Source organism: Gracilinanus agilis, chromosome 5 (genome assembly GCF_016433145.1).
Source record: "Gracilinanus agilis isolate LMUSP501 chromosome 5, AgileGrace, whole genome shotgun sequence".
Taxonomy (NCBI): domain Eukaryota; kingdom Metazoa; phylum Chordata; class Mammalia; order Didelphimorphia; family Didelphidae; genus Gracilinanus; species Gracilinanus agilis.
The window spans coordinates 264,553,273-264,569,445 of record NC_058134.1 but is presented as its reverse complement, the minus strand read 5'-3'; the positions used below and the strand labels follow the sequence as shown (position 1 = coordinate 264,569,445).

At 36.7% G+C, this 16,173-nt stretch overlaps 1 protein-coding gene across 1 annotated transcript in view; it reads left to right on the top strand.

Moving 5' to 3' along the window:
- TBC1D15 (TBC1 domain family member 15) overlaps positions 1-16,173 on the top strand; it is a 76,157-nt gene that overhangs the window by 4,141 nt on the left and 55,843 nt on the right. The window contains exons 2-4 of the mRNA XM_044679565.1: positions 9,876-9,974; positions 10,845-10,919; positions 13,920-14,058. Of these exons, the coding sequence (XP_044535500.1) occupies positions 9,876-9,974; positions 10,845-10,919; positions 13,920-14,058 (313 nt within the window). The remainder of the gene's footprint in view (positions 1-9,875; positions 9,975-10,844; positions 10,920-13,919; positions 14,059-16,173) is intronic.

Sequence of the window (16,173 nt, the reverse complement as noted above, 5' to 3'; positions counted from 1 at the left end):
GCACTGAATTTCAACTTGTAGCAATCTGTAATTATAGTAAAGCACTATAGATTTTGATATAATAAAACACATGGTATTATTAGGTGGTGAAGTAGTAGTAGGTGGGACAGTACCAAAGACCTAGAGTCAGATATTATGAGTCCTAGACCTGGCTAAACTTTTTCCCCATTTTTTTTTTTTTTGGTACAACTTTCAGATAGTATGCAGCCAATAGGTTTTAATTCCTGTAAAGAAATGATAATATACATTGCAGAAATCTTTCATCCTTTTAAATTCATCAACAAATGGTACTAAGCATTTTTTATTTTGTCTAGTTAGTTATATGTACTGAATAAGTATTTTACTTATATTTATACTATTTTGCAGATGAATATAGTTTGTTGGGCGAAGGAGTTGATAGAAATTTACTTAAAATTTCGGAATTCACAGTAGAAATTCACTTTAAATATAGTAGCCTTTTGTTATTTATTTTCTGAGTGTATAGTAATGGTGCAAGTACTCTTGTATTGGGATTTGAGAAATATTTTAACTTAAAAAGAGTCCAACTAAAAATGTCTAACTGGATATTGTAATGTATATTTCTAATGTATCTTATAGTTGTAGAACTTAAAATTAGTTCTACGATCTCATTAGTTATGAGAACTTTCACTGGTATAAGTGCCAATTCTTTCCAGGTTTTTAGTTTTGTGTAAGTCTCATTAATATTTGGTTATGATTTGGACTTAAAAACAAATCCTTACCTTCTGTCTTAGTATTAGTTCTAATATGGAAGAATGGCAAAGACTAGGCAATTAGGGTTTAGTAATTTGCCCAGGGTCACACAGCTAGGAAGTATCTGAGGCAGATTTGACTCTAGGTTCTCCTGACTAGAGTAGTAGAGGTACTTCTTCGTGGAATTGTCACTTGGTTCTACTCATTTCATTCTTCATTATCTAATGTTTGGAATGTCTACTAGGCAGTTGAAGATGCAAGATAGGTCAGTAAAGAAGTTAGGGTTGATAAATAGATCTGGGAATGAACTGCCTAATGTATTTGAAACTACAGGAGCAGTTGATATCACCAAGTAAGATAACATAAGGGAAGAGGGAAGAAGGACCAGGTCTGCTCTTTGAGGGACATCCATGGTTAGAGGGTATGATCTGGATGAAGAGACTGAGGAGGTAGGAGATTATGATCCTGAAATCAAGAGCAGAGAGAGTATTCAGGAGGAGAAAGTAATCTGTGGGATCAAATGCCAGAGGTTCCTGTAGACTTGAAAAAGGGCCTTTAGATTTGGCACTTAAGAGATCATTGCTAAGTTTGGGGAGGTTCAATTGAATAAGGAGATTGGAAGATAGATTACAAAGGATTTAGAAGATAGTAAAATGAGTTAGTTGAGGCTGAGGACCAAATGTAAAACAGCTTTCTCAAAGAGTTTATCAGGAAGAGGTGGAGAGCTATGGAGTAATAGCCAGCTGGGCATGATAGGATCAAATGAAGGTTTTTGGAAGTACAGTAAATCTTTGGATCTGGAGTCTGGAAGATCTGAATTCAAATCCAGGCCCAGACACTTACAAACTTTCTAGCTTTAGGTAAGTCATTTAGGCATTGATTGCCTGTAAAATAAGGATAATTGCACCTATGGGGTTGTTGAGGATAAATGTGATCATATTGCTAAAAAGGGTTTTGAAACCTAGAAGTACTATATAATTTTGTTTATATAATAATATCATCCTCATCATGATTATTATTATTAATTTTAGTCTTCGTAAGCTATGAGGATCCTTATCCCAATACTCACTCTCACAGATAAATGAAGTCTCAACAGCTTGGTTACATTTTGGCCTTAGAGTTCTAGTGGTACCATAGAGCTTCTACTGGTGTGCTTCTCTCTGAGATTATCAATTAAGAGTCATTTTTGTCATAAAGCCTTGAGGAGCTTTTAGAAGGATATTTACTAAGGTGATAAAATAAAAACACCTGGCATAAAACATCCCCTCAAATGTTTATTTCCCATGAATCCAGAATCCAGGAAATAATAGCCTCATGTTTAGAGAAAACACCTGTGGCATAAGGCAAGCTTAGTCATCTCTGGGTTTCTTGAAGTCCTTTTCTTCTATTTCTGGGGTTCTTGAGAAGCTCACTTTTTTAGGCCTAGTGTGGTTTTGTTCCTGTGTTCCTCCTTAGAGCTTTGAGCATAATCTCAATTTCTGCCTCCCAGTGTCAGTGTGGCTGCCATTTCATTTGGGGACACCATTCAGGTCAGAGACAGCAGTGGGAAGATAGGAAATCTAACATTCTCTAGACCAGTGATTCCCAAAAGTGGGCGCCACTGCCCCCTGGTGGGTGCTGCAGCAATCTAGGGGAGCAGTGATAGTATGTGACAGAGGGCGCTAAGTAATATTTTTTCTGGAAAGGGGGCAGTAGGCCAAAAAAGTTTGGGAACCACTGAGATAGACTCTTAAAAGCTGGAGAGTCTTCCTCTGGTCAAGAGAGGAGGGGAAGGAGACCCTGACCGAGACTGAGACTGAAATCTCTCCTCTCCCTACTGCCCTCCTTGTGGTTCTTCAGAGATGTGATAGGAAACTGCATTCCAATTTTTAGAAAAAGTTTTGCATTCCAGCTAATTCATATTTTTATATAAAACCAAGAGAGTTTAAAAAAATCCCACTGCCAGTTAGAACAGACCTCTTGTCTGGTGTCATTTCACTTTATCAATTGATTTTTGAAGACATTCTGAAGGGTACCTACTAAGTGGCTCAGTGGATAGAGAGCCAGACCTGGAGAAAGGAGGTCTTGGTTCAAATGTGGCCTCAGATGCTTCGTAGGTATGTGTCTCTGGGCAAGTCACTTAAACCCAATTTCCTAGCCTTTCTGCCTTGGAATTGATACTTACAGTCAATTCCAAGGCAGAAGCAAGGATTAAAAAAAATGGTGACATGAGCATGTTTGCAGGCAGTAAGGAAGGAATCAGGAAAGATGAAAGATAGAAAGGGAGGATGATAGTGGAAGCAATTTGCTAGAGAGATCTGGAGGAGTTTGAATTAAATATGCATATAGGACAGTTGACCTTGGCCAAAACTGCTCCCTTTTTATCTGAGACTAGAAGTGAAGATAGAAGAGCTCTCTTTGAATGGCTTCTGACCATGTAATTCTTGCCTCTCACCCCCACAACCCTCCTTTTCCTCCTCCTACACACCCTTAATAAATTCCTTTGTGGTTATTTCTTGTCTCCTGGATCAAATAGAAACTCTGTTTGGAATTAATTAACTTCTCTTCCACATGCACTACAATCTAGTTACTCTGTCCTACTTGGACAGGACGATCCATTTCCTGGCTTCATGTCTCGTACTGTCTGTGTCAAATACTTTGCTCCATCACCTCTGCTGCTTGGTTTTCCTTGCTTCTTTCAAGACAACTTATGCCCCTCCATCTGCAGGAGGCCTTTCTTTGCCCTCCTAGTCACTGATGGCTTCCACACTCAAATTGCCTTTTGTCTACCCTATATTTATTGTGTATCTATATATCTTTTTGAATGTTAGCTCCATGAGGTCAGGAACTATTTTTGCTGTTGTTTTTCTCACCAGTGCTTAGCACAGTGATTTAATACACAGTTCATTGAATAGTGACTCACTTTTTTATATTACCCAGAGTTCCTTGTTTCCTTCTTCCTCTTTCCCTCTGAGAACTGTCTCTTAAAACAAAGAATTAAAGGAAAAAAAATCTCACCAAAACCCACTGAAAAAAATCTGATGATATACTCAGTATTCCAGATTTTGTAGACTCCATTTCTGCCCAGGGGGATCAGAGAAAGTGTTCTTTCATATCTTTGGAGCCTCTGTCATTCTTTATTTTTTCCTAATATTCATTTTGAATAGTTTTGTAGTTCTTTCAATTTACATTGTTGCAGTTGTTATATAGATTGTTTTTCTGACTTTGCTTATTTTGTATCAGTTCATGTTAAGTCTGTGCTTTATTCATATTTGTTATTTCTTATAGTACAGAGATATTTCATTACATTCCTGTACCACAATTTGTTTAGCCATTCCCCAATCCATGGACATATATTTTGCTTCCATTTCTATGTTTTGGTTTATATGGTGTTATTCTTTTTGTCTTATCTAGCCATAATGCAGGGGTGGTATGGTTTGAAAATGTCCAGGAATAGTGGAAAGAGTACTGGTTCTGGAGTAAGAGGACCTAACTTCAGATACCATTTCTCTCTCAGTTTAATACCTGTGATCATGGGGAAATCATTAACTTTCTTGGCTCTCAGTTTCCTTAACTGTAAAGTAAGGGCATTAATGGGCTATCTGGCCTCTTGGGTACCTTTTTGCTCTGGATCTGTGTTTGAGGTTTCTGTGATATATGGTAGCCCATGGCTTTATTATTTCATCCAGTCAGGTAATTTATTAAATGCCTACTGTGTTCCAGCCATAATGGTAGGCCCAGGGGATGCAAATCCAAAGAATGATATAATTACTATTTGCAGTGAGTTTACATTTTAATGAATGACAAGTACATAGATAAATGTATAGCAAATATAAGTATTTACAAACAGAATAGTTAAATACAGAATAGTTTGGGAGGGCATTAGAGCCCAATCATTTGAGGGAATCAGGAAAAGACTTCATGTAGGAGATGGTGCCTGAGCTGCATCTTAAAGGAAATGAGGTACTTATGAAGTGAAGCTAAGGATCTTCCAGATTTGGGGGAGGAAGGTACAGTGAAAAGGCACAGAGATGACAGAAGGAGTGTGATGAATGAGGAAGAGACAGAAAGCCCATTTAGCTAGATTTCGGAGCTTGTTGGGGGAACTATGTATTGTGAGGCTGAGAAGATAAATTGGGGTCAGTTTGAGATCAAGAGCTTTAAAAGTCAAACAAAGGAGGTTCATCTTATATGTAGCATTTCAAAATTGGTATTCACTTGTGGTCTTTTCATCATAAATGCTTCAAAGTCCTCCAGTCTATTATTTTTTCCTCTGTAGGATTGTACTCAGTTCTGCATATTAAATTATTCTTAGTCATAAACCTGTTCTTGTCATTTGGTGTTTTTTATTTCAACATCTTATACTTGGTTGTAGAAGCTAACAGGCCTTTAGTGATCCTGAGTATAGTTCTTAAATTGCATCTTTATAGATGCATGGCTTTTCTTTCTTTGGTTCCTCTCAGAGGGTGATTAGTGAATTCTTGCTATATTTCTTTTGCTTTCTGATTCTAACAGATGTGTGCAATTTTCAATTATGACTTTTTGAAATAAAGTAGCATCTTTTTTTTTTTTTTTGGTACTTTTTTTTATTCAGCTGGTCTGATTCTTGAATTACTTTTTGATCTTTTTTTTAGGTCAATTGTCTTTTTTAAAGATATTTTACATTTTCTTCAAATTTTTAATGTTTTGACTTTTTAATATATTTCTTGCCCTTTCTTGGAGTCATTGGTTTCTTTGTGGTTTATGCTAATTTTTTTCAGGGAGTCTGTTAGTTGGACATGACTTACTATTTTCTGATTTAAGCTGATTATTCTTTTCTAGTTTTTTAGTTGTGTGCCCAATTCATTAATCCGCTCTTTCTCTATTTACTGATTTAAGCACTTAGAAATACAAATTTTTCCTTGGATACAACTGTGGCTCCATCCTGTAAATTTTGGCGTGTGGTTTCCTCATCATTGTCTTTAATGAAATTATTGATTATTTGTATGCTTTGTTCTTTAGGATAAAATTATTTAGCTTCTAATTAATTTTTAGTCTTTCTGCTGCCCTTTGTCGAATATTATTTTTATTGCATTTTGATCTGAAAAGGATGCATTTAATACTTCTGTTTTTTTACATTTGCTTGTGAGGTTTTTATGCCTTATCATATGTTCAGTTTTGTGAAGGTACAGTGTATTGCTGAGAAAAAGGCATATCATCCTTTGTATTTCCATTCAGTTTTCTACAGAAGCCTATCATATATAATTTTTCTTAAGTTCTGCTTCCCTCCTTAACCCCTTTCTTATTTATTTTTTGGTTGGATTTATCTACTTCTGAGAAAGAAAGTTTGAGGTTCCCCACTTTACTGTCTGTTTTCTCCCAAGACCTCTCTTTTAGGAATTTGGATTCTATGCTATTTGGTGCATATGTGTTTAGTGTTGATATTTTTAATTGTCACTGATACCTTTAATCAAGATGTAATTTTCTTCTTTTTCTATTTTGATTAGATCAGTTTTTGCTTTGTCTGAGATCTTGATTGCTGCTCTTTTTTTCCCTCTTACTTTAGCTGAAGCATAATAGATTCTATTCCAGTCTTTTACTTTTATTTACTGCTTTTTAAGGTGTTTCTTGCATATAGCGAATTGTAGGATTTTGGTTTTTAATCCAATGTGGTAACCTTTTCTCACTTATTAGTGAGTTCATCATCCCATTCATTGTTCACAGTTATGATTACTGATTGTGTGTTTCCTTGCATATTATTTTTCCCCATATACTCTTTCCGCTCTCTCCTTTTTGACCCTTTCCTGTTCACAAATGTTTTGCTCCTGAACCCTCCACTCCCCCAATTTGCCCTCCTCTTTGTTCTGTCTCCCATCCCTTTTTCTTATTCCCTTTCCCTTCCTACTTCCCTATAGGGTAAGGCAGGTTTCACAATAGCTGGCTGAGTGTGGTGTTATTCCTACTTTGAGCTACTTCTGATAAAAGCAAAGTTCAAGCATTTCCTACCATAACTCCCATCTTTTCCTTAATTGTATTGACTCTTAGATAGCTCTTCATGTTTGGTAATTTCCCCCTTTTGTCTCTACTTTTCTCCCCATGTTTTTTCTTTCCGGTCCCTTAACTTTTTTTTTCTATCAACTTATCCTATTAAGCTTACTTCCTTTCTTTCAGTGTAATAGTGGCAATATTCTTAAATATCTTAAATACTTTAGGTATCAATAAGTATCATAGATACAAGTATTTTATCACCTTCCTAAGTATGAATGTACTCATTTAAACTTTATTGAAACCTTTAAGCTTTCACTTTTCTATTTACCTTTTTATGCTTGCTTGAGTTGTAAATTTAGTCACTGAATTTCTTTTTAGCTCAGGTTTTTTTTTTTTTTTTTTTGGGTCAGGAATGCCTGAAAGTGTTTTCTTTCATTTAAATGTCACTCCCCCCCCCCCCCCCCCCCGGAGAATTATGCTCAGTTTTGTTGTGTCTGTATTCTTAGTTCTTTGCCTTTTGGAACATAATATTTTATGCTTTTTGGTCTTTTAATGTAGAAGGTCTTGGTTAATCCTTATTATGGCTCCATGATATTTGATTGTTTTCTTCTGGCTGCTTGTAGCACTTTATCTTTGTTTGGGAATTTTTGAATTTGGCAGTAATAGTCCTGGGATGTTTTATTTTAGGGTTGTGTTGGCCAACCTATGGCACACATGCCAGAGGGGCTGTTCCCTTTGCTCTTTCCACACATACCTGAGGACATTTCTTATATGATCTACCTCTCTGCCCAGCAGCCCAGTGGAAGTTCTTCCTCCTTCCCCATTGTTTTAGGGCAGTGATGGTGAACCTTTTAGAGAGGGAATGCTTGGACCTGCCTTCATTCCACCCTGCAGATTGAGTGCTGTGTCCACCCTATCCCACCCCCCTGCCCCTGACAAAGGAGGGAGAAGCACTCCCATTGGGCTGCTGGGAAGAGAGGCGGGTGATGAGAGGCCCACATGGAGAGGGGGAAGCTCCCCTCTAGCTATGTGCCATGCTGTGAGCTCTGCTCCCCTCAAACCTAGCTCCTTTCTAACCCTACCACAGGAATCACCTTCGGCACAGACTCAACAGGCTGCTGTCTGTACCACGCCTTCACATAGCATGTGAGTGCTCCCCTCCCACCCCTACCCCCCAAACACTGTACCCCAGACAAGGGAGGGAGGAAGTGCTCTCATTGGCTGCTGGGCAGAGAGGTGGAGGAAATAAGGAATGTCCTTAGGTGCATGGAGAGTGAGAGGGGAACAGCTCTATCCTGGTCCCTCTGGCTTTCTAGTAAAGAAATCTGGCGGGTGATTGTAGGTGTGCGAGGGCTCTGTGTGTCCTTTTTGGCATGTATGCCATAGGTTTGCTATCATGGTTTTAAGGTCTCTTTCAGGAGGTGATCAGTGGATTCTTTCCATTTCTATTTTCCATTTCTATATCTTCTTTGAGGATATCAGGGCATTTTCCCCTGATTTCTTGTAATGTGGGGTCCAGGCTCTTTTTCTTGATTATAGCTTTTCAGGTATTTTGATGATTCTTAGTGTCTCTTTTGGATCTGTTTTCTAGGTGATTTGTTTTTCTGGTGAGGTATTCCAGATTTTCTTGTATTATCATTGTTTCCTAATGCTTCATGGAATCATTAGTTTCTATTTTTCCAATTATTTTTAGGGAGTTATTTTCTTCTTTGAGCTTATGGGTTCCCATTTCCATTTGGCCCATTCTAGTCTTTAGGGGGTAGTTTTCTTTAGTGTCCCATTCTCTATCCAAGTCTTCCTTCCCCATTTCTCCATTTGACTCATTCTAATTTTCAAGTTGTTGAATCTTTCTGTCATTTCTCTTATTATTTGATTTTAAAATTTCTTTTCAAGTTCTTCAAAGAGTTCTTTTGGGACCTGATCTTTTTTCACTTTCTTTGGGGCATCATGTTTCTTTTTTTGCTATTGTTGTACTTTTCTGAGTTGATATTTTGAGCTTCCCTGTCACTAAAGTAACTTTCTAAGGTTAAGTTTTTTTCTCTTTTAATGGAGCTCATTTTTCTAGTAATCCCTCTCCAGTTACCTTGTTTACATGTTGAGGTTATGCTCTGCTCCTGGGGATGAGGGAACGCTGTTCCAGGCTTGCATTGTAGCCTTCTCTGGTGCTTGGAGTAGTCTCATCTGTCTTTGGGTTGCAATTTGATGAGGTGGTGTGACTGGCTTCTTATGGGGAGGCTTGTAGCTGTTTTGTCCAGGCTTTGCTCCCTGTTGTGTTTTTGGATTGGGTATTTGGCCTTGTTTGATCTTTACCAAAGTCTCTTAGATACCTGCACTGATTTCTCAGGTGTGCCTAGGTTATAACACTGGCTCTTTGAAGTTCAGAGTATAGATTCTTCTCAGAATATCATGCTATAGATCTATGAATCTTGGAATTCATGTCAAACCCTACCAAATCTCTCAATCCTCTTTTACTGTGACTTTCAAGGTTCACTCCATGGTGAACATTTTTTTGGGAATCTGCAACTTTTGTTACCAGTTCTGACTAGATTCCTACAAGCTGATATATTTCTGTTTCCTCTCAGGTTATTTTGGGTGGGTTTCATCTTGTTTGCTTTTGTTGTCACTGTTTTTTCAGGACACCCCTTCCTTTTTTGCCTTTTAGCATTCTTGTGCAGTTCTGTCACAGACGACATATTGTAGTTTCTCATTAGATTTTTTTGGTCATTATTCAGCCCAGTGCTCTTTTTTTTTTTCCTGAAGTAAAAGTATATGAGAACTAGACTCTTTGCCTCCATGTAGCCAAACAACATGACTGGAAATCCATATTTTTTATTTTGGCATTCTGAGAGATCTGTGATCCTTCAGGTGAAATCAGTGAAAATTACAACCTAGCCATCTCTTCAGATGCCTAGATATATGCAAATATTAGTATGTATCCCCAAATTATTTTATACCTTGAGATTTTTCCTCTTGCAGTTTTAGTAAAAACCTGGTAATAGAAAGAAACATTTAGTGGTGGGTTTGACTCAGCATTTATCAGGATTTTGCTGTTGTTACTCTGTTAATATCCAAGTTTTAAGATGATCTTTAAACATTAAATTTTGTAATGAGCATAACTGTATGCCTACCCAGAAAACACAAGAACACTTCTTGTATATATTTATTTGAAATATTGTAATTGATATAAATAACAATATTTCCCCTTTTTTGAATTACAGATTATATATGAACAGGAGGGTGTATTTATTCATTCATCTTGTGGAAAGATCAATGATCAAGACAGTTTGATTTCTGGAATATTGCGTGTCCTAGAAAAGGTATTAATCTTGTTAATAAATGTATTTAAAAAATTCTTATGGTTAGCTTCTACAGAAATATTGGATAATTTTTGCCAAATGTCACAGATGAGACTGACTGATGTCTGTGACCCAATCCCAAAGCCCATTGGTATGGGATTCTCCTTATTTGTGGATATCAATATCTTGTGCCTGCTTAACTATAAATTATTCTTAGTATTTGTAGTTACTATATTATACCCGCAAATCTTGTATTTGGACAGTCTTGAATTTAAAATAGATGTAGTCTTTGAAGTCAGAGAGTTTGATAAGCTAGTAGAATGTCAGTCAGTGAAAAATCTAACTTTTACAGAGTTTGGATTAGTATTTGTGTTGCTTTTTTTTTTTTTTTTTTTAAATTTTTTAAACCCTTAACTTCTGTGTATTGACTTATAGGTGGAAGATTGGTAAGGGTAGGCAATGGGGGTCAAGTGACTTGCCCAGGGTCACACAGCTGGGAAGTGTCTGAGGCCGGATTTGAACCTAGGACCTCCCGTCTCTAGGCCTGGCTCTCAATCCACTGAGCTACCAGCTGCCCCTGTTTGTGTTGCTTTTAAAATTGGTACAGTGTATTCTATTAAATTTCTTTGCAAATTGGAAATTTCACTTTAGTTTTTTCAGTAAAAAAAGGCAAAGATGTTTCCATCAACTATTTAACATAAATCTATATAGTTTTATATAAGGTAAGCAATTTCAAAGATTTTATTTAAAACATTTCTTGAACATAAACATTTTTTCTTTAGTCCTACTGAATGTCAAAATATTTGGCTATAGCTGTTAATGGATTATAGTTCTGATATAGAGAATGAACTTTGTAACGAATATTAATAGTGTTTAACTTATATTTTATAGGATGCTGATGTAATAGTGGACTGGAGGCCATTGGATGATACATTAGATTCTTCTAGTATTCTTTATGCTGGAAAGGTATTAAACAAATTACATTAACATTTCATTTCCTGTTTTATAACAGAGAAAATGGATTTTCATTTTCTAGTATATTATATATTTGCTTATTTTCATTTTCTTTATAGCTTTTTTATTCAACCTGTTGTATTTGCCATATTTTCCCATTCTTGTTCATTAGTTGTACACCTTTTTATAATTTTGTTAATGCTTTTTTTATTTCTACTGTTCCTTATTTATTGTTTAACATTTGTCACTTCTTTATTTTTCCTTTACTTTTATTTTATTATTCTTTCCTTCCCTTTTCCCCATGTCTTTGTTCCTCATTTATTCTTAACCTCCGCTTTTTATTTTTTTTAAATTGCTGCTTTCCTTATCATCAAAAATCATTAAGTACCCATGGGAGGACTCTAATGGGTTTGAATCAGAACCTAGCACAGTGCCTTGCACGTAGAAGGGATTCAAATATTTCTGTAAGTTAAAACATTTTGCTTGTTTTCTGTATGTTATATTTCTGTAGTATCTCTGAATGCTCTGGTATTGTGCTAAGTACTATTCAGGTAGAGGATTACATACACTGTATAGAGATTTTACAATTGAAGTCGAATGAAAGAAAGAATAACAAAACATTAAGACAAAACTGCGTGTCTTTGTGCCAGATATTATTTTTTTTAATTTATTTTATTTTTTTTAAACCCTTGTACTTCAGTGTATTGTCTCATAGGTGGAAGAGTGGTAAGGGTGGGCAATGGGGGTCAAGTGACTTGCCCAGGGTCACACAGCTGGGAAGTGGCTGAGGCCGGGTTTGAACCTAGGACCTCCTGTCTCTAGGCCTGACTCTCACTCCACTGAGCTACCCAGCTGCCCCTTGTGCCAGATATTATAATAAACATTGGAAATACTAATAGGAAAAGCAAGACAGTCCCTGCTCTCAAAGAATTCACACTTTAATTGAAGGAAACAAGACATAAAAGAATGTTGAGCAGCAGAGCAGATGCAAAGACCCACGAATCCTAAGAATGCAGCAGTGGGGCAAAAGACAAGTCCCAGGGATTCTTAGGTTTTAAACATAGTGATATATATTCTATGCATGACATGGAACAAACAATAAAGTTTGAGTACATCTGCTTGAGGTAAGTTGAAAGGACAAGCTAGGAGACAGAGAAAGTAAGGTAATTCAGGACACCCACTTGCAGAATTTTTGCAGCACAGTGTGAATAGCAGACTCTAATCCAGGGATCGGCAACCTTTTTGGCCGAGAGAGCCATAAACGCCACATTTTTGAAGTGTAATTTCGTGAGAGCTGTACAGTGCTCACAGTGCCGCTCCTGTAACAGTGCCGCTCCTGTAACAGTGCCGCTCCTGTAACAGCGCCTGAAAAAAAATGGACTTTATGGCTCCAGCAGAAAGAGCCATACGTTGCCCTGCTCTAGGATGTTATTAATCTGTCATTGAGCTCTGAAAGGAGACCGAGAAACAGAATTGACAACTGGGAGGGTGAGGCAGAGATTTCCTTGAGAACTAAAAATTATTCCACTAAGAGTTGAATGTGAATATGGGGACAGTGCATAGAAGAGGATCTGGCAACTTATTTCATATACCATATTAAGGGACAAAGAAAGAAGTTGAAGAACAATACTTAGGACAAAAGATCATTACATTTTATTGCCATAAAAATATTAGGGAATAGGTATTGCTTCACCAAATTCAATTTGAATTGGTAGAGTGTTGAATCTGAGATATATATTATAGGAGGAACTCTATAAATTCCAAGATAATAATAACTCGTATATAGTGAGTTAACAGTTTTCAAGGTGTTTTACATTAGTGTTAAGAGTGCAGGTGTTATTACTCTTTTGTACATAAGGAAACTGAGGCGTATGTTAAGTGACTTAATCTGAGTCATGTGGCTATTAAACGTCAACATTAATGACTCAGGCAGATCTTTTTGACTCCCAAATCCAGGCTTCATGTCCTTCATTAAACTTGGGCTTTGTAGAATACAGTAAGAAAATCAAGAAAAAAAGAATGAAGACTTACACAGCTCTTGATGTCAGAGGAATAGTTTGTTATAGAATTGCTGAAGAAGATAGGAATGGTGGAATATGGGAGAGAAATTGAAGCGTTTATGCAGAAATGCAGGTTATGATGAAAACTTATAGTATTCAGAGCCAGAAGCAGTTGTAGAGATTAGCTACTCTGATCTCCTCATTTTGCAGTGAGGACTTGTTTAATTTTAAGTTGAAACTTGTAGATATTAAGTGATTTTATAAGTAATGACTTTAATATGATTTTGAGGTGAGGCTTGTAGATATTAAATGATATGCCCATGATCACTTAGGTGGTAGTATTGTAGCAGTCATAATTTGAACTCTGGTCCTTTTGTCTTTTGGTTTGTTAGCATATTTTATTCCTAATGTGAAAGGAAAACTCATCATTTATAAGGGGTTATATTATAAATGTTCGGTACTTAATTTTGTTGATTGTAAAGTGCATATGCATTTATCATTGGATTTTTTGTCTGGTGTCTTCAGATAGAGGACAGACTACTTGTCTGGGAGCCCCTATGATTTTTGGATTAGTTGTAAAACCTTTAACCCTCTGTTTGAGTCTAGGTTATAGTTCAAAATTAAACAAAAATAAAATCTTGATTTTTGACCTTTAAATTTCTAAGTTTTCAGAACTTTCAAGCATGTATGTAAGGAGGTATCATGATATTGTGGAAAAAATTCTTCACATCAAATTAGAAGATCTGAGTTTGACCTCTTTTTTGCCAGTAACTAGTTGCAACTTTGATTGTCTTTCTTTATCGATTTCTTCATTTATAAAATTTAGAAAAATATTTTGCACTTCTCACTTTACTAATTTGATTAAATCAATTACAATAAAACATAAAGAAGTCTCTTTATAAACAGAGTATGAATTTAATAATAATAGCAATTACTGTTAGTATGGCTTATATATGTTAATTAGATTTTATGAATTGAATGTAAACTCAGGTAAAAATATTTCCAAATTTAGGATTCCAGTTCAGTTGTGGAGTGGACCCAGACCCCTAAAGAAAGAGTTCTTCGGGGATCAGAACATCTGACCAGTTATGAAGCAGAGTGGGATATGGTCAGCACAGTTTCATTTAAAAAGAAACCACATACTAATGGAGGTATGAATGAATTCTTTCAAAATCTTAAAATTATTTCTAGAAATAAAAACTTAATGCTCTTTGTTTAGAAATTAAAAGAATGAATATCTTCCTTAGAAGGATTAGGTGTTTTTGTTAGTCTCCCTACCAGGACTGCAAATTTATGTGTCATAAAAATTTATCTGTATCAGGTTTTAGAAATATAATTAAAATACAAATGTTCAATTTTTAATAACTAATTTGTTTAAATTTTCTTTTAAAATCTACTAGAATAAAGGTATCACTCATAATTATCCAGAAGTTTTGTTGCATAAGTTGACATACTGGGGGAAATGGAATGTATTATTGTGGAAGAGAGAATTCTATAACTTCAGAGTTTCATAATATTGTAGTCTCACTATATTTTCTTGCTGTTCCTCTATCTGCTATGCTTTTTGTGAAATTAGTTTTCTTATAGATGAAATAAAAAGTAAAAAGCAAAGTAAAATTAGTCTGACATATTTGGCTTGGAATATAATGTATTATGTCCTATTGATGACCTGGCTATTAAAAATTAAAAATCTTTTCTTTTAAAATTAATACAACCACAGAATCTTAGAGGTAGAAGGGACCTTAGTGATTGATTTTTTTCTAGGCCATTATAATTCTAGGCCATTGTGATAACAAAAAAATACACATTTATTTATTTATAAATTTTAAAATTACATTTCGAAGTAGAATATCTTAGAATGCTGGACTCAGGATCAGCAAATTGTTGTTTTCCAGTCATTTCAGTCAGTGTCCAACTCTTTGTTACCCCATTTGGAGTTTTCTTGTCAAAGATATTGGAGTGATTTGCCATTTCCTTCTCCAGCTCATTTTATATGTGAGGAAATTGGGGTAAACAGGGTTAAGTGACTTGCCCAGGGTCACACAACTGCTAAGTTTCTGAGACTGTATTGGAAATTGGATCTTTCTGACCCCAAGTCTGGTGCACTATCCACTGTAAGGGCAGCAAGACCTGGTTTCACTTGACTTAATAGCTCTGTGACCCTATGGAAATCACTTAACCTTTCTTTGGCTTTAGTTCCTTAGCTATTAAATTGAGGTCATTGGACTAGATCAGTGATGGTGAACCTTTTAGAGATGAAACGCTGGGCCTTGCTCCAAGACCAAGTGCTATGCCAGACCTCCTCCCCCCTCAGATGGCATGCCCTGACCCTTTCCCCTCTCCTTTACCTCACATGGGGAAGGGAGAAAATGCTCCCATTGGGCTGCTGGGTGGGTGAAGTGAAGAATGTTCTCAGTGAGTATAGAGAGGGGGAGGTAAGTGCCCCTAGCACTCTGTTCCCCTCCAGCTCTGTTGCCTGTGAGCCACCCCCTTTGCCCCTTGTGTGCTCTCATTGGGCTGCTGGGCAGAGTGTTGGGGTGTGTGAAAAAAATGTCGTCAGGAGGGTGTAGAGGGAGAGGGGAGCAGTTCTACCTGAGTCCCTCTGCCTTTGTAGTGATGAACTTGGGGATTAGGGATGGCTGAGTGCCCACAGAGAGCATTCTGCATGTCATCTTTGGTACCTGTGCCATAGGTTCGCCATCACTGTGGACTAGATGGTCTTTAATGTTTCTTTTAGCTCAAAATTTATAATACTATGATCTTCTGTGGTTTTTTTTAAACATTACCTGGAATTCCTCTCCTCTCCTCTCCTCTCCTCTCCTCTCCTCTCCCTCTCCCTCTCCCTCTCCCTCTCCCTCTTCCTCTTCTCGCCATTTCAACTTTTCATTTAACCTCCCTCTTCTAATCTCCAGTCCCCCCATCTGTTGGTCCTAGTTCCTTCCAGTCTTGCAAAATTCTGTTTTCTCCCACTCCACCTATGCCAAAGATCTTTTGTTTCTCTCTCAACCTTCTTTTCTCCTTCTTCTCTTTCTCCTTCTGCTCCTCCTCTTCCTCCTCTGTGTCCCTCTCATATCTCTCTTCTCAATTCAATTTCGAAATCATTTAGGCACTTACCATGTGCCAAAAAGGAAAGCTTGCCATAATGAATAAGGAACTTGTCAGGAGTCAAGAAGACCTAGGTTCAAGACCTTTGATGAATACTTGCATTTTGACTCTGAAAATCTTTTGGGACAGCAAGCAATCCTATAAAACCATAATTTGCCAAA